This window comes from Peromyscus eremicus, chromosome 4 (assembly GCF_949786415.1).
Source record: "Peromyscus eremicus chromosome 4, PerEre_H2_v1, whole genome shotgun sequence".
In the NCBI taxonomy this organism is placed as follows: domain Eukaryota; kingdom Metazoa; phylum Chordata; class Mammalia; order Rodentia; family Cricetidae; genus Peromyscus; species Peromyscus eremicus.
Window position 1 is genome coordinate 99,068,497 of NC_081419.1, and position 24,651 is coordinate 99,093,147.

At 44.3% G+C, this 24,651-nt stretch overlaps 1 protein-coding gene across 1 annotated transcript in view; it reads right to left on the reverse strand.

Moving 5' to 3' along the window:
- Positions 1-24,651, reverse strand: part of Fbn1 (fibrillin 1) — a 215,568-nt gene that overhangs the window by 38,280 nt on the left and 152,637 nt on the right. Inside the window, exons 32-44 of the mRNA XM_059261299.1 lie at positions 18,821-18,943; positions 18,550-18,672; positions 16,991-17,116; positions 14,795-14,917; positions 13,051-13,173; positions 12,578-12,742; positions 10,789-10,857; positions 10,570-10,695; positions 9,530-9,652; positions 8,724-8,882; positions 8,000-8,071; positions 4,786-4,911; positions 1,843-1,965 (exon numbers count right to left, since the gene is read on the reverse strand). Coding sequence (XP_059117282.1) covers positions 1,843-1,965; positions 4,786-4,911; positions 8,000-8,071; positions 8,724-8,882; positions 9,530-9,652; positions 10,570-10,695; positions 10,789-10,857; positions 12,578-12,742; positions 13,051-13,173; positions 14,795-14,917; positions 16,991-17,116; positions 18,550-18,672; positions 18,821-18,943 — 1,581 coding nt within the window. The remainder of the gene's footprint in view (positions 1-1,842; positions 1,966-4,785; positions 4,912-7,999; positions 8,072-8,723; positions 8,883-9,529; positions 9,653-10,569; positions 10,696-10,788; positions 10,858-12,577; positions 12,743-13,050; positions 13,174-14,794; positions 14,918-16,990; positions 17,117-18,549; positions 18,673-18,820; positions 18,944-24,651) is intronic.

The window sequence follows — 24,651 nt, forward strand, 5'->3', positions numbered from 1 at the left end:
TCACAGCTAGGACCAGTGTGACTTGGCATTTGAAACAACGTGCCTATGGATTCAAATTAAAATCTCACAGCATGTTATTTTTATTTTAAATAGAGGCAGAAGAGAATGCTTTGCATTATGCCTAAAAACTACCAGGACAAGGCAGTGCTTAAAAATGTTTTAAAACAGGATGGTGGCCTGGCATGATGGGCAACAACTGTAATCTTAGTGCTCAGGAACTGAGACAGGAGGATTGTGAACTTGAGACCAGCCTAAGCTAAACAGTAAGATCCTGTCTCAAAAACAAACAACAAAAGTTAGATGGAAATGAAGATGTTTCTAGAATAAAATCTTCAACCCTCAAGGCCGAAGAGTTACAAAACTCAAGGGCTCCAATAACTGAGGGAAGCTGAATTGTGGGCTATATAAACTACTCACCCAGGTTTATCCTGATAGTCCCAGATGCAGTCTATGTTAACATTCAATAAGAAAACACAAAGAGCTTACGCTGCAGTAGGCTGTAGCTGGTTGACTTTTGTTGTCTATAAATAGCCCAACTTAACGGCCAGAGTAAATGGTCTAAAATGGCACACTCAGTATGACCAGCCACTCTTTATTTTAACTGGACTTACTTCAGCCAGCTCCAAAGAAATATAAATTAAAAGTAAAATGCAGGGAAGTAGAGCTAGAGTCAAAGGCACCGGGGTATTGTGCTTCCTATCAGCGAGAGCCGAACTTTTCCTGTTCTGTATGTTTACTTTAAGGATAACCTCAGCTCCATTGAGGGAATGCTGACTACTCGCACATGCTCCTTTAAACCCAACAAAACAAATCTTGATTCACAAGGTAATTTTTTTGTTCTGCTCCTACACCCTCTTCCCACCAAGGTCTCATTAAACAATGGAAAACACCCTTCAGAGAGCAGCACACTTCCTACCACTTAATCACGGCTGGCCAGGAGAGCCAAGGAAAACCTGACCATGGTCTCCCCCCGCCCCCCCGAGTTGTTTCATTCACAAATGCACAAAACTCCAGGAAACCCACTTGGAAGTGAGCCCTGAGCAGGGTGACACATTCTTCCTGACCTTGAAAGTGCAACGACTGTAACCATGCTGAAGCTTACATGGAGACCAGGCTGAAGTATTGGTTTGCCTCTGAGTTGCGGCTAGCTATGGGTATCATCAAATGCTGACTGAGTTTACCACCTATGGAAGTTGATGACACACTCCCTTCTTAATTATACCACATCCTGACAAAGGTTGCCAGCCCACCTTCCAAACCACCGGCTTACTGTAGGTAATGGGGAGCTGAGGAGACTGTCGGTGGATGCTGCCTTCAGGGAGGGATTTTTGTCAGTGAGATGTTTGGGAAGACAAGGGTGTGGTGGTAGTGGTGTGTGTGTGTGTGTGTGTGTGTGTGTGTGTGTGTGTGTGTGTGTGCAATCTGTTTATACAGGAAGATCTGCTCCAACTCAAGGGAGTGCAGCCTTCTAGCATAAATGGAGGTGGTGAAAACCTCCCCTGTCTGAGGGAGATTATGTAGAAGCAAATATGATAATAATAGTAATAATTTGGTCATGAACACTAATTTTATATATGTGGGGAGGTGGGAATCTCTGGGTGGGGTAGGGATATAGGCAATTGATTATATAAATGACCTCTGTTTTCTTTTGCAAATATCTCATTTATAAAGCTAAGTTTACACATTCCAACAATTCTCCTGTTTTGTCTTTTTTCTCTTTAGCTACTTTGGGTTTATCAACCTAAACCTTGACTTCTGTTCCTTAGTTTTATAATTGCAGAGGAAGAGCAGGTATCAGAACAGAGATGGCGACAGGACAGGCTCTGAGCGGATGCTACTTACCGTTGCATTGACCCGTGGAGGTGAGGCGATAGCCTGGCTTACAGTCACAGCGGTAGCTGCCTGCGGTGTTGACACATTCAGCATTGCGCTGGCACACGGGGCCGTTTTGACACTCATCGATATCTGGAAGCAGCAGAGAGTTTAATTCGAGGGAGAACAGAGTCTGGTGTTGAGTCCGTGACATATATCTTATTTTGGCTCCATCTTTTGAAATGACAGCAAGGGAAATTTATAGCAGATTCATTCATAATGGCAAAAACTCAAAGCAAGCAGGATACCCTTTGGTAGGTGAATGCATTATAAATGCATTGTGATATACTGAGATGGTAAAATATCAGCCAGTATTCTCGTGAGCTACCGGAAGACATGGAAGACACTCACATGTGGATTAAAAAGTGAAAGAAGCCAGATGAAAAGGCTGAATACTCTTCTGATTCAACTATTTGAATTTCTGGAAAAGGCAAAACTATGGGACTAGAAAAGAGATTAGTAGTTCCCAGGGCTTAGATTGGGGTGGAGGGAAGGGCAGGTACGTAAAACGCAGAGACGCCTTAGGGCTGAGAAACTATGACACAACCATAGTAGATGTGCATCACTATAAAATCATGGTAGATATACATGTCACCATAGATTTGTTTCCATCGCCAGCAAGTCCATTACCAATGGTGGATCCCAATCCCTGGGAGATGAGACATAACAAGCCCAGGAAAGGAACAGAACTTCGAAGACAGTTAAGTCCCAAGGGAGAAAGGCAGAAACAGTGCCTGAGAAGAGGAGACTGGCTGAGGGCCAGCCAAGCTGCCTGTGAGCCTTTTAGCAATCAGCTTGCATGAATTGTCCCCCACGTTGGGGGAGAGTAGGATTTTCAGTGATGTAGCTGCCTATGGCCAGCCATGCTCTTGTTTGGAATCCTTCCTCACCCATGCTCCTGTATATAACTTGGTAAACTTAGTTCTCTTCTTTGGTGTGCTGTCAGTGCCCTACCTCAAGTAAAGAGATGTGCTCAGACCTCCCCAGGAAAAGCCACAACAGAAACACATCAGGATGTCTCTCAGGCCTGTGCTTTTATGGTGGGAAAACGTGACCACCACTGGGGGAGCTTCGAGGAGTGGGAATGTCTGTCTGAGGGGGCAGTGCCAGTGTCAGGATGGACACGGCGCTGTCTGACCCACCAGTTTTGCTCTGATTGTAAACTGTAAGGAAACACAGAATCAACCATGCCATAGAAGCCAAGTGGTGTGACAGGCAGGCGCTTCTGTGACACGCGAGCCTGACATCTGCTCATGCACTTCCTCGTGGAAAGTATAAATATGGAAGTCCCCCAGAAACATTCCTGGAATCCATTCCAGTTTCAGGATGGCTAAGACATGCATGAAATCAACCCTCATTTTCTGATTTATTTTGAAGGCTAAGAATGTGGTGGGAAAACCTCAGAGATGAAGAATTTGTGAAATGGGAACCCAAAATCAGAACACCTAATCTTCTGATTGTTCTCTGAATGGGACTAGTCTTGACACTTTTCTAGGCAGAGCCAGTGGGTGGAGCATGCTGGGTCTTCCCTGGCAACAGGGGATCTTGCCCTGGCCCAGCTGCAGGCTTTCTATCCCACGTATGTTGCAAGGTCTGGGTTGACTTTTTGCTCATGGGTGGCCTTGCCTATGTGTCCTGGCCAAGGGCAGCACTTTTGGCAAATATTAGTGGCAAAGGGGTATTTGGATAACTATCCAATGGGCCTCTAAATGGAGATAAGAGAAAACACAAGGAAAAAGTGGCAGGCAGCCTTAGATTCATACCAGAAGGGAAGGGAACAGCCAAGAAGAAGACAGCCACCACTAGCGTGATAAGATCTGCTGTCCCCTATTCTTCCTACATCGGCTTTCTCTGCAGGAACCCGATTCTTGATGGCTCTTGGGAACCGCCCCCCTGCCCCCCAAGCTGGGACCATGCTCTGAACTGGCTATCTCCTGAAAAAGGCCCAGACTGGCTATCACCTCTGCCCACAACCCACACAACAAGCAGGGTAAGCGATGCGTGCCCAGTTGGCCACAGTGGTTGAAAGTTGGCAAGAGAGTCTAATAAGCCTGTGGTTACTAATGGAACGTAACTCTATGTGTGGATCGTAAACTGTTCCTGATTTAGAGGAAATGCTTTGTTAATGTCAAAATACTGACGTGTGTGCCATAACACACGCTCCAAGGGGTAATAACACAACCTTTCTATAATGTGTAAAACTTGGCTAGAGGCCTGCCGCTCAAGTATTGCGGAGAAACCGATTCCAGTTATCCCAGAGAACATCACCTATTTAATACGCAGCAACGTCTCTTCCACTAAAATGTAAAAGAATGCTGTCTTTCCTGTTGGAGGGGGAAAGTATGACGTGTTATAAGCGAGACTCAAGAATCTCTGTCTATATATATGGCAGCATCAGGCAACCGGAGGTCCATCTGCCTGCATGCCAACATTCTCCATATAAAATCAAATTTGTTCTTCTTGTCATGTAGAATTCTCTCAGGTGTTTGGAATATTGGTTTTACCATTGTTTCCATTCTGGGTAAGTAGATCTCTGTTTTGAAGAGAACACTGGCTTTGACATTTAGCTAAAGATAACTATCCTCTTGTGTTTTCTCTATCAGCTGGGAAACTAATATGTTGTGTGTTGGGGAAGAGGCTCTAGAATGAACATCTTAGTTTCCCCCAGGAGTTCATGAAAAAAAAAAAAGTGTTGTTGTTTTTTTCATGAAATCTCATGTTGGTCTCTACCATGTGCTTTTCTTAATTAATACATTCCTAAAACGTATTTTTGTCAACTCTGGGAGAACTTCCTATGATTTTTTTTTTTCCATTCTAGCTCTTGAGCTGAGTCCAGTGGTGTAGAATTCGCAAGGGTGTTGCTAAGTCGCCTGCCAGGTGCTTCGTTTGTGGATGTGGTACAGTCACACTTACCTTCACAAACCAGTAACTTGTCGTTATAGAAGAACCCCACTGGACACTCACACCTGAAGCTGCCGACCATGTTGATGCACACCCCATTCTCACAGACCCCTGGGATCTCCCGGCATTCATCAATATCTAGAAACAGAGAAGCCCCTTGTGAGCAACAGTGTGGTCCACGAGCCTGTGAGAGCTGAAGACAGGATTGGAAAGACAGACCCACGTGTGTTTATGTGGATTCCATATCTTTGGGGTTAGATTTTGTTGCAAAGCATCCTATTTGTAAGGTAGGAACCACGTTTGAGTGAGCAACTACTGGGCAACATGTACGCCAGATGAGGAGGGATTGATTGAAGACTGTTTCCTAAGGTCAGAGGTTTGGGCTTGTCGGCATCTTCTCCTGGAAGGCTCCTCTACTGCTTGTCAGAGTTTGACAGACCATGTCAGTTGGACAGGCATGTAAAGTATGGGGCTACACTCACAAGCCTCTAGTTCCTGAGGCTTCCGTTACTCTACAGAGGAACTTTGTTTTCTTATTATAATCAGGAGGCTCCGTAGGGAATTTGCTTGTCAGAGTTGTAAGAAGACAGCCATGGGCTAGGTGGAGTCTGTTTATTTTTATTTTATGTGCATTGGTATTTTGTCTGTATGCATGTCTGTGGGAAGCTGTCAGATCTAGTGGAGTAGGAGTTATAGACAGTGGTGAGCTGCCATGTGGGTGCTGGGAATTGAACCCGGGTCCTCTGGAAGAGCAGCCAGCGCTCCAAACCATTTAGCCATCTCTCTAGCCCTAAGGTGGAGTTTATAAGAATAGCAGAAACCTCAAAAGAACACACCCTGAAACCAACCTGGCCGAGACCCCTTTTCAAGAGTTTGACTTTGTCTGAAGCAAACTGACCTCCTTAATGGAAAACACAGCTTGGCGTCTCCAAGGGAGACAGAGGCTGTGAAACTAGAAGGGGGATGGGAGTGGAGGAAAGGTTCTCAAGGGAGGTGAAGTAGGGTAGTGGGATTCCTGTAGCAAGACAGCAGAGGTGGGGCTGACTGGAAGGAGAGAGGGGACCAGCCAAAGGCACAGTGGGAGTGGGACACAGGGAGAGGAGTGGGTGAGAAGTGTAACCACACATGTGTATGGAAAATGTCATGATAAAGCCCACTGTTTTACATGCTAATCTAAACAACCAATTAAAACAAAATCTCCAAGGGTACAATTTCAAAACATCACTATTTCAAATATAGGTAATTTTGTCTTTAGATTCTTATGCCTTTGACGCCAATGTTAAATAGCCATGCGAGGTAACATCACCATTATGTTTTATCTGCAAACAAGAACCAATGTAGAGTCCATTCTTTTAGTATAGATTAAAACATGAAATAGGGTCACCCACATCCGTTAGTTCTAAGTAGGAATGATGTGTTATTACTCAGCTTAGTAAAAACAGTCTGGACCAAATCCCCAGTCATTGTCAGGTACAAAATAGCGAAAGGATGTTATTAAATGTTTTCTTTTTCTTTTCCTGTCTGGATTTTATTTCCATTTGGAGAAGTTTATATTTTAAGACAAGATTAATAAACATGCTATATAGTTTTAGCCACCCAAGAATGGACGCTATATACTAACAGTTCCAAGACCTTTCAGAGGGAGGCTATAAGCTCAAATAAAACAAAGTCTTATAATCATCTAACTATTTTGTCGTGGCAGAATTTGGTAACACTAAGTACATTGCAAAATACCATGTTTCTAGTTGCCCAGAGCTAGAAGCCAAGCAAATTGTGAGTCAGAACTGGGTTCTGGTCCCAGCTCTGTTACTAATTAGCTAGGTGGCCTTGGGTGAGTCCCTTCCCTTTTCTGGGCCTCTGTCTCTTCCAGTGGAAAGCAAGGAATTTGGACAAGATGGTTGGAGGTCTTCCCAGGTCTACTAGTGGATGGTGCTAATGCCATTTCAAGTCTTTGCTGACTGCCAAGTGTTGGGGCCAGGCTTTGCCGGGTTACATGCCTGGACTGCCCATGGAGACCCATTACCATTAGAGGCCACTTACCTCCCAATCATAGATTCTAGACAGATTAAAAGATGTTTGGGGAAGGAGAAAAACAGAGTAGCTAAGGCCAGGTGTTCCATGCCAATGTCATTTAGCAGTTTTTCTTTCCAAACCATGAAGTTTCTTTGGATGTTGACTGGCCTGTGGAGCCATATGGATTTGGCGCTATGAAAGCCTGCTGATTGCTGGCCCAGGTCCTTGTTTTCTTAAACAAGGTCACTGGAAAGGCTGATGTGGATTTCGGCTTTACTTACTAGGAATAAGGCAAGACAAAGCAAGTGGTGGTGTCTGCTGGCAGACGCAGTCGCAGAGGCTTAGGGGGCATCTAGGGATGGGCATAAATCACAGCGGGGAGAAGCTGAGAACGCAGCAGCGTCCATTGACTTTGGTGGTGTTTGCTTCTAAACCGCAAGGGCACTCACTGCCTGTGCTGGCCGACCTTGTGCACCGCTTCTCAATCCACGGTGCTTCTCGATCTAGTCCAAGCTGCTATCCCACCACAGCGTCTGCTTCAGCTCCCATGTGGGACCTCATACTGAAAAGATTTTTTTTTTTCTCTCAAGACAGGGTTTCTCTGGGTAGCCCTGGCTGTCCTAGAACTCACTCTATAGACCAGACTGACCTCGAACTCAGAGATCTGCCTTCCTCTGCCTCCCAAGTGCTGGGATTAAAGGCATGTGCGCCACCATGCCTGGCTCTGAAAAGATTTTTATACCCATGAAATTCTCCAAGGGAGGGACCCGAAGAGAGGTCAGGGGAGGCAAAACTGATAAGCAGGGGGGCTTTGTGTAACAAACCCTCATAAAAGAACTGAAAGGTCATGTTAAACTTGGAAGGAAAGACTGGGGAATTAAGGTAAATCCAACAGCATCTGGCCCTGTCATCCCTTTGTTGATTCACTAAGGTTCATTAAGCTGGACTGTTATTTCCTGAAAAGCTTCCCAGGCCCCTTCATCATGAGCAGTGAAGGCTTCTATCCATTAGGTGGCGCTGCAAAGGGCGTCTCATCGTTTTTTCAACTGACGACTTCGAAACTGCTTGAGGCATCGTTGAACAATTTTTTCCTTCTCAGAAAAGGGAAAAGTGAACCTAGGAAAATGGCAGTGTGTATATCTCCCCGCTTTTAACTCAGTGGCTGAAGCAGAGGACCCCCATCATGCTCACAGGCGCACAGGCTGAAACTCACCCACGGGTAGGCCAGTGTAAATGTCAATGACAAAGCCTGGCCTTTGGCTTCCACAGAGGGTAGCAAATTCATCTGCAAGAGTTAAAGAAAGAAGGGGCAGAGGTCAGGGATGAGCAAGAACTCAGGGAGAGACATAACTATGTAAACAGTTGTGAAAACGTTTCCATCTGGAAATACTGCAGATGTAACCTTGTCTGTAACACAGACACTGAAGGAAAAATGACCCCCCTGACACTGTGGGAGAAACAGGTTTCCTTATCCTCCATCCTGGTGGTTGTGGCTGGCTTTCACGTGAGTTCTCAACATCCCTACTCAGGTCCTTACACTTGTGTAGCAAGTGATTTTATACACAGAGCCTTCTCCACAGCCCAAGGTTAGTTTTAAACACATAAAAAATTATGTTCATTTATGTCTCATATCGGTTTCCCTGATGCTTCCAATGTCTTAATATAAACAATGCCAGCAAGGTTTATGTTTTTGTGATATGTTGAATTTACAGGTCTGGTTATAAATTTGGATGTAAGTTAGGAAATTTATTCTGTCACTTGGCTTTCAGCGGACAGGACCACAGTCAACGGTAAGGTGAATGTTTGCCCTTGCGGGTCAAGTTTTCCCTCTGAAAAGAAAGAATACACTCTCTTCTCTCGTTAGTAAGATCGACTTTCTAGACAAAGTCATTCCTAGCCGATGTCTCGATGGCGGTAGCCATGAAACCCAGTGTCACCTGTGCTCGGGACCGGACACTGCTCGCAGGGCTTATTCCAGGCTCTGCCGATGTTGTAGGAGCAGCAGCACATCTTCTTGGTCATGTTGAACAGGAGCTCTCCGTCACAGGTTTGGTTGTCAGCGTAGTAGTTTCTGTAGCACAGACTTCTTCTCATGTCTGGAGGAAAGGAGGACAAACGCACCGGTGACCCTGCGGGCTCTGCACAGCACGGCAGAGCTTGCCGCAGTCTCCAAAGGCAAGCACATGTGCCGGTCCAGCTGTGGTAAGAGCGTCAGACCATCCCGCACACAGCTTCTCGGCCAGCCATGCTGCCACAAGCAAGGCACCCGGAGAAATGCACTCGCTGGTGTTCTGTGCCACGGAATGACGTAGTGCATTATGGAGTGCATCATTAGCAAACTCGACAGAGCCCTCCACCCACGCTCCCCATAACAATTCTCCACTGCTGTTTGGGAGCGAGTCTCTTATTTCCGACTCATGATATGTTAGTGCTGTAGGTCAGTGCTGTGATGTAAGTGTATAAAGACACACCTACAAGTCAAACGAAAGAAGTGCTATTAAAGCGTTCGGCATCTTCCAACAGCATATTTTACAGAAAAACCCTCGACCACCCACCCACAGTGGCGACCATGCCAAACTTATGGTCTGCAAGCGGCGTGTTGGGGGGGGGCGGTTGAACTGAACTACAACAGTTCAAAGGAGGGAAGCACGCCGATGAGCGGAACAGCGCCAAGCCCCAGGTGCTTGACTGGCCTTTGCAGGCTGGAGTCGAGCCCACAGGCCCGAGACGCACTGAGACTCACCCATGCAATTGTTTCCCCCGTTCACTTGCATGTAATCTGGAGGGCAGATGCAGGTGTAGTTGCCAATGGTGTTGTAACATGTCCCTGGCCCGCAGATTCCAGGAGTCTCACATTCGTTCACATCTATAACCCAGAAGAGAGGGTGTAACGTGACTATGAACGCATCGCTCTGGAACGGGCAGGTGTCCGGTGTCAGTGTGGATGTTGATAGCCAAGAGCCAAGCCTCCATCTAGGGGACTTGAACCCCAGATGTGAACAGCAGGGACTTAGCTATGGGTGTCCAGATTTTCAGCCAAGAAGGTCTACAAAGGGACTCATGCCTTCTGATACGAGGGCTTAATAAATCAGTCCTTAATGTTCCCCCAAAGCACTGAGAGATGGAAACGGGGCAAAAATCTTCAGAAAGATAATGATATACGTCCTATGTTCGTAGATAGAATCTAGACTGAAGCCATCAGTGACAGTCAGCTTCCTAAATCTTCACTGTACAGTAATGTAGGAGGGATTCTTAGTGCATCTCCATTTTCAAACAAGGCGGCTCATAGGAGTATTTGTTGGCTGCAAGTCTGAGCACTAATGCTAATGCACTGTGATGTTTAAATAATTCTTACTGAAGAGGTCTCTCCCCAACTGGTCTTGTGAATCCTGGAGATGGATTCCTTGCCCCCATACCCAGTCCTTGGGCTAATTGTTCTCAAATCGAAAAACGATCAAAATTCTTCATCTTTAAAAAGTTGAATAAGGCCATTTGTTGTATCTTAAAGACAAAGCCCTGCCTGCTAAGGTGGGCTCATCTGAACACACTTGCACAAGTGACAAGTAGTTAAGGACAAGAAGGAGAGCCTAGAACTTCCCTGAACACGGAGATAGGAGGCTTGTTAGTGTAGTGAAAATGGGTTTTCTAAAGAACATGGTTTAGCTCAAGTTTGGCTTATGAAGCCATGCCGTTAACCCCTCAATTTCCGGGTAACTGTATCCTGGTTTGGGGTGTTAGTCATCCTCGGTATTTGAAAGACATTTCCTACAAGGGATCACTCACCATCACACACTCGAGTGTCTTCGTTCAGGTAGTAACCAGTCGGACAGCGACACTGGAAGCTGCCGAAGGTGTTGATACACTTCCCCCCTTGGCACAGCCCTGGAAGCTCCTGGCACTCATCAATGTCTATCAGAAGGAAAACAAGGCATGTCTTCGGGATGCGAACCAACCCAGGTCATCCAAAAGGTGTGCGTATTGAGACAAAGGAGAAACGTTTACCTTCCAATATAACGGTGATGGGGTTTGGACGAAAACCTTCTCCTCCAGGGCAAAGGATTTTATACTCAGCTATCGAAACAAAAGGTTCCACGTGAGTTCCTAACATCTTCAGGAGAAAGGTTGACACATCTGACAGACAATGCTAACCTTCCAGAATCTTTCACTCTTATTTAGCCATTTAAAGCAAGTGAGCATCTTAGCGTACATGGACTGCTTCCTAAACGTAAGGCCGCTGTGCTGATCTCAGAAACCTGCAGTTACTCTCCCAGTCCTACATTCTTGTGAGGTAGTTCATGCTCTATCTCTGTCGCTGCTTTTAAAAACAGAGTTCCCTTCCATTTCTGTTTCCCGCACACTTCACTCCGTCCTGGTTGTCCTTAGCATTCCTTCCTGGGTGTCACCATCTCCCTTAATAATGATCATCAGCCTGTCCCTAAGACCCTTTCCAAACAGAGCTTAGGAGATTCTTCATTCATTGTGTCAGCCAGCCCACTGCCCTCCTTGATGTCTAAGATAGTTTTCTCACTCCTCTGTTCCACACATGTAAAACCCAGATTTTTTTTAAAAAGCTGTCTTTCCCAGCATCTTTGAACTCCCCCATCAAGCCATGAAGATCCACATAGAACAATTCTTTCAGTGTCATGCCTCAGCATATGAATGACAGGGATGCAGCCTATAAAATCGTCCTAAAGAGCCCTAGACTCATCTTTCATAATTATCAGTCTTCCTGAGCTTGGCCCTTGCCCTGGCTTTGGGAAACCATGTGGACTCATATATATTTAAATTCCTATTCTAATTTTGTTGATCATTATTAATTTATAAAGCTGAATTCCATATTCCCAAGTCCAAATCTGGGTTTTCCCTCCTAATCTCTTACTCTCAGTGACATCGGGTCCCTCCCCCCTTTGGTTTTTTTCTTCCCCTTTTGGGTGTCTCCTCACTTAGGACATGTCCTTTTTCCAAAGCGAAGCTCAGAAGTTCACAGAGCGGTCCGCACCCACTTCTGACTTGAACTAAGCCCTCTCTGAAGAGGAAAGAAGAGGTGGTATCTGCCAGGCTGTGTCTTCGGTTCTGCCTGAGTGATTGCATCCATACTAAGAGGTTAACCTGGCCGAGGTCACAGAGCCACCCCTCAGAGGCTCCTAACTTGAACCTAGTGCACATTTCTTATCAAATGTGACTCTGTGCCTTCCCTCGTGGTGGAGGCCCATGCTGAGTTAGAGCTCCTACATTTGGGTCCCATTCTGCCTAACAGACCGAACATTCTCAGAGGGCAGGCCTCTGACTACCTAACCTTTCTCTTCTCAACTTAATTGGTGAATATTTTGAGAAGTAAATGCATGACCCTTCGTCAAGAAATGACTCAACGTTTATCCAATATACCTTGGAAGTGGCAGGCACTGACTTTGGCCAGACTGGCTACGCCTGATCATAAATCAAAGTACAAGATAGAAGCCCCTTTTAAAGGAGACGTATTCTTTACAGCCTTCAAATCGAATTATGAAGCTTCCATTCAAATATACTTGAAGACCTAGCCCTGGAACATTACAGTAATTCTATCTTCTTCCTAGGACAGAAGACACTCCCTGCCCTATGTAAGCTTTTAGGACAAGCCCAAGAGGGAGTCTTTGGACTGCTCTGTACTCAAAGTGTCCTGATGGGAATGACCTGCCTTTTTCTGTCATAAACAGAGACACCCTCAGCTCCCCCTTCAGTGACTTCTGCTTTATGGATCTAGAGAGACCTGGTCTGAGGTGGAGTAATAACAGACCGGAGGCTGTCCACTTACACGTGTTCACAGCAGGACACAGCTCACATGGAGTTCCCCAGGCTTTCCCCAGCGAACAACAGCAGGAAGCCTTGGAAACGCCAACTCCGATTTCATTACTACAGGCCATGTCTCCGTTGTCTCCTCGGGGCCGGATATCCAGATAGCAGTTTCCAGAACGAGTGTCTATTTATCATCCACAAACAAACCAAAATGTCAGGCAAATTCTTCCTCTTGGAGGGGTAGGAGGAGTAAAGTGTCAAACTCATTTCTGAAAGTGCTTAAAAATCATAATTACTTTTGTTAAGAAGCTGAAAAGTGCCCGAGAATATATACTGATCATTTTCCTTCAGAAATGCTCAAAGTATACAGTATGTTTTGAGAAATATTTAAATTTCTATACTACTACTTTTGAAAACATCAGAAATGAACATTCAGTTATACTTTTAAAATAATAAACAGTATGTGTCTCAGACAAGTTTTAAGGGTCTTACCAACACAGCCAACCCGAGTTGGATTCAGCTCAAAGTCGGGTGGACAGTCGCACGTGTAACTGCCTGGAGTGTTCACACAGTTCCCACTGATACAGGTGGTTGGATCCAGACACTCATTAACATCTACAGCCAAAGAAACGGGCGGAATTACCCAGCGTCGGTGTAGACTGACATCACCAGAGGCAGGAGCACCTAGTCTAGGGCCCCTGACAAGAACTCATCAATTCTTAGATGCGATCATGCCTAGTGACGCAACCTCCCACCTCTGAGAGGCGCTTCCCCAGGAAGGAACTGGGTCACAGCCTTGATCCAACCCCCACCCCCAGAACATGTTTACCTTCGCAGCTGTCACCAGAATAAAATGTAACTTTGGAGCTAAGAAAAATATTCCAATCAAGGTAGCTAACGGCAAAACATTGTTTTGACATCGGTCAACCAAAATTTCAGACATAGGTTTATAAAAACAATACATTTAATATGTGTGGCATGTTATTTTGTCAGATTAGAGCAAGATGTCCCAGGGAACATTTGGGAGCAGGCTGTGTGCACTGTCTTCTCTGAACACACATGCAGGAGGCTTAGCATGTTTCTTTAAGCTCATGGAGGCTCTGCCTGCACAGATGCTATCCCAGACATTTCCCTTTTGGTTTCTAGTCCAAAAATATCTACAACATTCCAGATATTTAGGACATGGATTTTTTTTGACAGATTCTAACTCTGTACAATCCTCTTCTCTATTTTCTTTTTTTAAAATTTTCTTCTCTTCTCTATTTTCAATGCTTAAGAAATCCCCTGAACTAGACAAATGGCTTTCGAGAGGACAGCCTGAGGAATCAGGACACTTGTCCGATGGTGTTTCCTATGGTCTGGATGTCCTGATGTCCTCCAGAATGGGACCTGCTTTCTCTGTACCTTGAGTGGAGGGGCAGACTAAGAAAGAAACTGGCCATGATTGTCAGCCTTTTCTTGGTACCAAAGAGAGCTGTGAGGCTGTAATTTTTCTATTTTTTTTTTTTCTTGTGCTCCTTGGGAGTCCTTGGCTCTACAAAAAATGATCTTTTGTATTAAATGGAGCTAAGGAGATAGTTCAGTGGGTGAAATGTTTGCTCTGCAAGTATGAGGACCTGAGGTGAGATCCACTACACCCACATAACCCTAGAACTGGGAGGAAGAAGCAGGAAGGTCCCAGGAACTCATGCCCACCAGTGAGTTCAGGTTCAATGAGAGAGCATGTCTCAGCAAATGAAACAGAAAGCAGAGGAAGACACTGGATGGTGACTCTGGCCTCCACACACCTATGCACAGACTCCTGTACTCCCAACCACCGCCACATATAGAAGAAATGCATGGCCAGCCCATGTGTATCAGGCACTCTGGTGGTCAGTACCCGGAGCAGGGTGGGAAGGTATGGGGATTGCATTGGAAATATACAAGAAGCAAACCAGAGATCCCAGGGCATGGCCTTTGAAAGGAAGCTCTGAAGACATATTCAAGAAGCCACAGCTAGAGCACCCCAGAAAACATCCCTGGGGAGCCACAAACTCATGTCCAAGCCTGTAGACCTGTCTCTTTCCTGTGCCTCCTCACGCCGCATCAGTTTCAAGTCTGAGAAAATGTACCCTCGACTCTTAATGCCTTACTCTTCCTTTGTTTTCCTCTGAAGCTTGTGTGGTCCTGGTGACAGGCCCAGCCATGGCACCCTGGGATACCTGGGAGCCGGTGTTGAACGTGAGCGACTCCTTACCTGTACAGTTCCCACCACTTCGGTCCAGTTCATAGCCGATCTCACACTCACAACGAAAGAGGCCTGGGAGATTGTGACACGTTCCAAAGACACAGATGTTTGGAAGGGAGCACTCATCGATATCTTGGGGGAGGGAGTACAAAAAGAGGGAGGGTTTTTTTTTTTTTGTAAATTTCCATTTTAAAAGCTACTCAATAAAATTAAGCCATGGATATTAGCATTAAGCAAACACATTCTACCTGATATCAATCTAAGCAGTTTCCCTGGACTCTCAGGGGATTTGTCTGCACACAGAAGCCTTGCTAGTGAGAGGCTCTGATGGGCCCCATCACATCCCAGGCCACAGGCTGAACATCTTCTTTGTGCCATTTGATATGGGTCTACATTACTATTGTAAAGCAAGAGCCAAACAGAACAAGGTAGACTAAATTCTTGGGTTCTTATCTATATATTCCCCCAATTTTGGCAGAGAACTAAAATTTTAAGGCCCTTTTGGGGCAGCTTTCAAATTCAGTTTTATCCTCTGTCCCGGGTTCGCCGGTGTGTGCTTGCTGTGGTCCATAGGAGACCCACACACTGCAGACGCCTCTTCCAGGCCCACACCACTGCTTCATCTGAGCGCTGTGCTTGTGATGAATACACCCACTTTCAGACTGGAGACTGCTTTAACTAGGCGTGACCACTCTGCCAGGGATGATTTATATTAAGAACAAACAAACAAACAAACAAAAACCTCCCTGTGAGTTTTAAGAGAAGCAACACTTGCCCTGTGCCTGTCTCTGTCAGGAGAGGTGGGACAGTACCTATTTCCCCTGGGTTTGGGAGCACAGAAGTAAACAAGGCCTTAGGCTCACCAGCATGGTCATAATCTAGTTTCTTGCCTTAGAAATTTTATATCAGGGTGCATTTTTAACATGAACAGGATAAAGAAAACACCCAAGGGTTCCATAACTAAGGGTAGTACAGAAATCAGTGTGTACACACAAATGAACAGTGCTTCTGAATTCCTATTATCTTAACCAGGAAGAGCTATTGGCTAATGCACTAATCGGGGCCTTGCCTAAACGTCTGTCAGTCCTTATCATTTGTTTATTTCTCCTGAAATCATTTTAGTTCACAGTAGGTCCTAATTACTTTTAATGAAGATAGTGTGCTCACATTTGACAAGTGTGAGGAAGGAGAAGAACCTGTTCTTTCCTGATTGGATCCTTCTTGAGTCATGGGGTTTCCAGGACTCTTCCTATCTGACCAACATGCTCCAGAAAGACAGAACTTGAAGCCAAGGGACAAAAGCAAGTGGTGCTATTCCAGGGAATTCTCCTCCAGGGACATGTCAACTTCCATTCTCTGTCCACATATGTGAGATATTTAGAGACTGTTCTAAGATATATTTAGGACATTACTCCACACAAGGAGCACACTCTCTGGTGTCGTTATCTGGAAGCCTTGACTTGTGGAAACCAAAGGCTGGCAGAGACTAACAGCCATGTTTCTGTATTTATAGAAAACCCTCAAACAGAACACCAGGGGTCCTATGCTTTAACAGTTCTTTTTTCCAGAAGTAGGGATGACTGAGTTGCACTGAATTAACTGTGCATGGTCATCTTTCTCTCTTATGTCCATCCTATGGTTTAACCTTGCAGATCACTTGGCCCAGATTTTCTCTGCATCAACAGAAATGGTCTTCCTGAGGGCTTACCCCCTATACTAGTTACTTGTCTTGTTGGTGTGACAAAATACCCCCCAAAAGTAGTAAAGTTAAGAGCGTTTATTTTAACTCGTGCATGTTCATGGAAGGGAAACCACGATGGCAAGAGCTTGAAGCAGCTGGTCACATCATGTCCACAGTCAGGAAGCAGAGAGCAATGAACACTAGCGTTCAGTTCACTTTCTCTTATTTTAGCTAATCCAGAACCCTACCCTATAAAATGGTGCCACCAGAATTGATTTTCACCTCAGTTAACCTAATCTAGATAATTTCTCACAGGCATGCCGAGAGGCTTGACTTTTGCCCCTTCTAAATCCTCTGAAGCCAACAATACTAACCATCACATCCTCTACCAACTGAACTAAGCAGCTTAAATATGAAGGCAAAATGTATTTCAAGTTTAAAATAGAAAAAAAGCCAGTCATGTTTGAATAGGTAAATCTCATCCAGCCCTGAAGGCTCCTTACAGCTTCCCCGTGGTTACTTACCTTCACAGGCCTTCCCGTCAGCACTGGGCACAAAGCCCATGTCACATTCACAGCGGTACCCGCCAGGGGCATTGAGACACTGGCCATTGCCACAGAGGTTCAGGTTCTCAGAGCACTCGTCGAGGTCTGCAGACAGAAACACAAGTCATGCTTTTGCAGCTGAGCGCTTTCCAATGCCTCAGGTCCTATAATTTTTATAACTGCCAAGTTCCTGAGTATAACTGCACTTCATCATAATTCCTGTTTGACAAATTTAAATTCACTGGTTTTTCTCTTTTGAATGCCAATATTGAATATGCAGCAGTATGGGATACAGATTAAGAACCCTGAAGGCTAAATTATCAGTAGTGCTGCAAAGTGAGTATGGAGTCAAACTCATTATTCAGGCTAGGATCTTTTCACAAGAAGGGTCACTCACAGAAAGGACATATTTGAAAGAACATGTCACAGTGCGTGCCCATTTCTCAGGCACTGGGCTCAGCTCAAAGAGGTGACAGAGGAGGCGGAGTGGCAAGGTCACAAGCATTAAATACCAAGCATGTGAAGCATCGATACCCAATAAGTGTAATTTAAATATTTTCCCCAAGATGATAAGACAAAGCACTCCTGGGCTGGGCAGCAACGATTTCAGCTACAGTAAAACTTTCAGTAATCCACTCAGTGGGCCTTAGCTTCTCTCGTACTTACTTGGCACCTTATTATTAATTTCACAGTGCCAGGCAGAAATTAGTGCTTCAATTTATTTAATTAATTTAAGTTTATGCTATAAGTCACGTACTTTATGGACAATGGGTCTATCTTATTTAATCCCAAAGCCTTGAAACAAGAGGTACTGTCTTTGTGGACATGTGCATATAACTATCTGCATAAATTATGCAATCACGTATTTATGTGATCCTACATATTTAAATTCACATAGCAAGTTTATGCTAATTCCATGACTTTTAATTAGAGCTAAGAGGGAAGGCAATTTCATGAGTACATCATAAAGTGAGAGAAAGTCTTATAGAGCAGTTCTGAACTGTTGTTATGCCAATAGGCAGTGATGGTGATGATGTGGTGAAAGTCTGTACTGTTTTCCTCCAACAGAACACCACATCCTCTGCCCTTTCACATCCTCCTACAGCAAGCTTCTCCTTGGGTTTGATACACAGATACACAGACAAGTCACCAAAACACAAAGGTGAACACATATAAAAAGGAATATGATTTGCTTTAGAATAGTGATGCCATTATATAGATCGATGTATGTGCATATAAATGTATATGTGTACATATGTATGCATATATATGAGATGTGAGAGATAGCAAGACAGACAGACAGACACACACACACACACACACACACACACACACACACACACACACTGTGCTAACTTTTTGAGGGCACCTTGGTGACTTGCCTCCAGGTTTTGTTCCATGGGGATCTAATCTCAGAGAAGTAAGTAGTCTTTTCTGTTACTCCACCAGCATGCCCCAGTCTTCAAAAGGAACTGTTGGTCTGATGTGGGCTATGTGCTTTCCAACACAGTCACCCAGTTGTTTCCAAACAAGCCTACCTGTGCAGGTGAAGCCATCTCCTGTGTAGCCGTCCTTACAGAGACAGCGGTACGACCCCATGGTGTTCTTACAGTCTGCGTGTTGGCTGCACATGTGGGTTCCGTTAGAGCATTCATCCAGATCTTAAGAACAAAGTTTACATCATTATCAATACCATGACATTTACACTGAAATAAAATTAAAATTAAATTTTACTTTACAAAATTAATATTTTCGTATTTCTAATCCACACAGTTCATGACTGCAACTTCCGTTGTTTTTCCAGTTCACCTGTGCACTTGACGCCGTCTCCAATCCACCCAGGGCTGCAGCTGCACTTGAAGCTCCCCGCCGTGTTGGTGCATACAGCATGTCTGCCACAGTTGTGTGCTCCGATCTCACACTCGTTGATGTCTGGAAAATGCATAACCAGTGCTTTAGAACAACAGCTTTGGTCTTTTTAATGACTTGGCAATATTTAAAAGCAGATTCTCTCTCATCCTCACCCTGGCATAATACAGATGACTTAGTATCCACATAGATGCTAAGATCCCTCCCTGTTGAGCAGCTTTGTGTTTTAATTTACGAGGAAGCAATAATGTGGTCATTGCATTTGCTGTGGATAACTTCCATTCGTCTCTGTATTTCTAATGGGAGCACCCAGGCACCTCTCAGCAAAGCAAACCTCTCTCCAAGTGACAACTTAAAAGGTGAGTTGCCTAATGCCCTTCTGGTTAGTTAGTGGTCATGGTCATGTTTTTATTGGCAACATATTTTTTTTTACAACAACTATAGGTAATTATGCATTTTTCACATCTTTATAGGCAAAGGAATATAATGTTGACATATCAGAAAACTTTGGAATTGTCTGTTTTTTTATTCTTAAATTTAAAGCATTGTTACTCCATTATGTTTTACTCTTATTAGATCCTTATTTTAGGTATTATCATTTCAATCATGTGCAGAAAATGTTGCGTAAGACAATGTGTAACTCTTCTTAGCTTCCCGAGAGTCCCAGCACACTGGCAACCTAAGCCTTCTTGCATATTTCATGTACAACTCAAGTCAACCTAGAGAGAACTTGGGTAAGACTAAGAAATACCAGAGTAGGTGAAGTTAGTAAAAGATCAAAAATGGTTTCAAAATTCTCCATCCTCCGAAATTTCATTTCAAATTTAGCTAGGATAGACTATACAAAAATGTTATGGTGATTTTTTTTTTTGTTTTGGTTCTTCAAACAAACTCAACATATACGTTGTTACCTTCACAATTCACTCTGTCATTCACTAGGAACAAATATGCATGGAAATGAGTCTATGATTTTGAAATGTAAACCAATGCCTCACACCAAACTCGGGTCAAGAAGAAGACGGGCACAGGGAAATGTCGCAAGAATCTCCAGCGATCACTTGAACAGTGGCTTGAAAAAGACGCCAGGTAAACGAGCTGTGTTTGCCCTTCATTTACTCAGGAAGCTCGGTTCAACAGCTCTAAAGTGTTAAGAAACAAGCGGCTTGTCAAAATGCTTCATCTTAAGCCTAGAATGGTCTTGGGCACAAGCACAAGATACAATAACAAAAGGTTTCTTTTATAGAATTCTTTTTGTTATGTCACCGATAATCAGGACATGAAAATACATAGGAGAGAATGTTTTTACTATCATTTCAAGTTGTTTAGGCTAATTTTAGTGTGGTCTCAAAGGTCACATGAACTGACAGAGGTAACAGGGCAGGACAATGGAGACACACAGCTTTTGAACTTGTGACTGAAACCTCAAGTAACTGGACAACAGAGCCCACCATAACCATAGAAATAAAGAAGGCCGATGTAGGGATAATCATGTTGAATGTCACACAGGCATTTAGGAATGCAAGCCTTCCTATGCTGGTCTCACAGACTCCATAGAACCAACACAGATGTCTCCAAGCATGGTAGTCATATATCTCAGAAGGAAATATACAAATCACAACTTTTGTGAGTTCTGTCTTAATTTCCTTCTTTTATTTGTCATAATATTTAGCAAATAATCTAGGTGGAAAGAAGGAGCTGCTGTGTGTGTGTGTGGGGGGGGGTAGTCTGAGTGTGAAATGTCCCCACAGGCTTCTGTGTGTAAACACTTGCTCCCCAGCTGTGATGCTGTTTGGGAAGGTTGATACCATGGCCTAGGTAGCAGATGGGATCACTTGGGCAGGGCTTAAAGAAGACATCTGCTTCCTGGTCAGTCAAGATATGAAAAGGTCATCTTGTAAACTACTGCCACAGGCAGAGCTGTCCAGCTGTCATGCCTCCCTACCATGGTGAAATGTCCCTTGAAGTCAAGAGGCAAAAGAAATCCTCTTTCTCTTCGGTTGTTTCTATCAGGTGTTCCATCCCCACAAGGAAAGTAATGGAAAGTTTCTAAGTGCAAAGAACTAGAATTCTGCTCTCAGAATTTTTAAATTTTCAGAGAAGGCAGAGATTGGGCCCCGCAGACAGTAAAGGGCAAAGGTAGAGTAAGCCCGGACTCAGTTTCCCTGTGCACTGACACTTCTCTTGGGGCCCAGGTGTAACAAAGATCATTCGTTTACTAACTTCAGTTTTTTTCTAAACTTTGTTTTAAAGACTGAAATGCTGATGAGAACTGTCAGCCTCGGAGAAACATCCACGAACCTCTTCTACTAATTACAATTTCACAGTTAATCAGAGCCTATCGATCTGTAATTCCACACCACCTCTCCAACTTTCTCTTTTTAGTAGCATACATTCACTGTATAAAATGGGTCTGATTATATTTTCATATATATCTACATCATGTTCTTCCATCATTCAACCCCCAACTGTCTCTGTTTTCTCCCTCTGTCCAGTTGTCTACTGGTCAAAGGCAGCACGATTTTCACATGCTTTTACCTTTTCCGCTAATCTTGCTTTTAAGAAAACAACCACTTCTTTTGATAGAGGAATCTCCTTTAATTATTATTATAAAATGTAATATAAAATTCTAAATCAAGAAAATATTTTTAGATTTTTATCATGCTTTCAAGGTGGAAAGAAATTCTGTTTGCAAGAGGCTGTGTGTCGCAGGCTTTGGAATACCTGGAAAAGGTCAGTTCAAAGGTCATATTCAAGTCTCACATGGTGAATATGACTCATCATGTTAAGTAGCTTCCGTGGTCGGTGTGTAAGAAGCAGATGAGAAAGCCAGCAGGTCACACACACACTGCAACCATATTTCTGAGCGCGCGCACACACACACACACACACACACACACACACACACACACACACCAACTCTTATTGATGAGCTGTTTCCATGGCAGATTGGCAAACAGAGGGGAAACTGAGCCGCAGGGAAAACAAGCAAACAAAAGCACTGTGCTGAACCTCTCCTCAACAGCATGAAGGAAACAGCACGCGTTTGCCAAGAACATCTCTCTGTACAAATGTTCTCTTTGCTCCACAAGTTTGCTCCAGACAGAAAATTCATTTTTCAGAATTAATGGGAGCAAAGTAAAGCAAAGCAATTCAAATTCAGGCCGACACTGCAGTCTCTGCAGCCCCACGGGTCCTCTGTCACGGAGGCTCTCATGGGTCCTTTGTGCAGGGCCCCTTGAGGGGCAAGGGTGAGTGAGTTACAAGCAGACTCCATGGCAGGGCTCTGCCTAGCCCAGAAATCTGTCACCCAGGTATGGAATATGTGGTGATCTTCTGTAACCTCCCACAGCCATCATACACAGAGAGAGAGGCCATGCCTGCCTTTCTGCCTCCCGGACACCATCTGCCCCAAGCGTACTGACATACGAGGAATCTCTAGAATTAGGAGTTGAGGAAGAGAGCGTGGCAGCCTAAATGCAAGGACTACTTGGATTTCTTAATTTGGGTCAAAATTTGAGCCAAAACTATTCACTGAAGTGAACACCCATGGAGTTTCCACAGGCTGACAGCCAGCGGAGGAGAGCGATAAGACGGGAGGAAATGGCTGGCTGTTGGTGCAGAAGCCTACGTCTCAGACCCACCAGGAACAGTTCTCATGTGAAAGGAACAGAGAGTTTGAGAAATGGATTTATCCAGAAATCTAGCTATTTCAACAATCCTGATTGTGTCCACCGGTAAAGTGTGCATGTGATGCCAGGTAGGTTCTTAAAATTGAGCTTGTGAAAGGCGAGACCCACTTGGGTGGCACCCTGAAATGACTCTTTATCTTCTTCCCATTACAGCTACTTAGCATGAGCAGCAGAGGTCACAGGAAAGCTGTGACCCCACCCACTTAAGCCAGAGACAGAGGAGCCGCGTCCTAGGTTTCAAGCGAACGTGCATTCTCTCTCCATTAAATCAAACATTCCCCTCAGCAGTATCCACAATTTGGACAAAGCTTAAGAAGAAAAAAAACGAAGCCCTTAGCATCTGTGTGGGCTGGGAATGTGAGTCAGTGGGTGGATTCTTAACACTGCCTATGTGATTGGGAGAAGAAAACATATTTATTTGTTAAAATGGAAACAATCAGTAATGACAAGGGAGCTGGAATATTTAGACAGAGCTGTAATGGAGCCCAGAGGGTGATTTTAGTTCTCATGAAACAAAGTCCCTTCTTAGGAAACAGCATAAGTGTTCTTAATAATTGCTTCCCAGGGTACTCATTTTAAAAATCCTATCTAAATAAGCAAGGGTGGGTGTGTGCATGTGCGTGTGAGTGTGAGTGTGAGTGTGCGTGTGCGTGTGCGTGTGTGTGTGTGTGTGTGTGTGTGTGTGTGTGTGTGTGTGTGTATGGTTAGGATACAGTTGAAACGTCTCTGTTATTTGTAGTATGTCTTGCTTATCCAATTAGGCAAGATAAGTATCTCCGTTTACATTAGTTGTCTAGGATATTATAAACACTTGTCTTTAACACAACCGTCACCAAGGTGACCCAATGGCGCTCAACGCTGTGAGTAACACTGATTTGAAACCAGCCTGAAAGAGCCCTAGTTATGAGGGACTGAAAAGACATTTTGGCTGAAATTTTAAAACTTGTTTTCAAGTGTGTGAGGCTTCCTGCCAGTTCCTGTCTGTGGAAGTCATTTCCGGTCCAGTGTGATACCCTTGGCTGTTACTAACAGGATTATTCACAGAGGATTTTTTTTCTTCTGGCCCTAACGCAGCCCCCTCCTCCCATCGGTCACTGCCAAGATCTTTGTTCAAGGGGATTGTTTGATTAAAGGCAGAGGACCCTGGTTATTTGCTCATGATCACAAACCAGTGGAAGACCCCCAGAACCAAATCCAGCATTCTACTCTTTCAAATGTGAATATCATAAGCCATCCCACCATGATATTGAAGAAGCCACACACCCCAGGGCTTCTTCCTATAGTACTTGCTGGATGGTGTCAAACTGAAAAGTCATTCTAGGGTGCAGTTGGAAAGAATAGGGAGGTACTGGCCCTTCTGAAAAGACAATATTTCTCTGAGTATATTTCTGTTTGTGGGATTTACTGAAAGGTGACTGCTGTACCGTAACACTGGTACTGACTCTCCAGCACGCAGTGAGTACTTCCTGTCCCCCACAGTCTCAGCATCTCCGCAAACTCAATTATAAAAACAAGCCTTTCTGCACACAAAGTAAACATTTCTCTTTAATAGTGGATTTCACGCATGTGTGGCAACAGTTACACAGAAGTTCAGGTAGACTTCATGTTGCCTCTACATGCTGTATCTGGAATAGCAGTAAGTTACAGAACACGGTATCTCTTGTACCTATGATATGACTCCAGCATGGACATAACCTTCCACCATGGTAAAGATCCTTAAATAACCATCCACTGCACATTTACCAGTTGAAATGACTCGGGATAATGGAGTTCTACACACTCTTTCCCTCGAGTCAATGAACACTGTCCCTAGAGACTCTGTCTCTTTGGGATCATCATGATGTTCTGTCTGAACTTCAGTGAGCTTGATTTTTGCCTTTATTCATTACAAAGCAGGATAGAATTAGTCTACCTTCCTCTTCATGCTGCCAGACCTTAGCAAGCCTTATATTGACATTGGCAGCTGATAATAAATGTTGAACCTAAGAATCATTTGTCTCTGAGCGCCTACATGGACGAGTTGAGGGGTTAAGCATTCTGCCAGAAAGGACCCTTAGCCAGCCTTTCTATGAAAAGCAATAG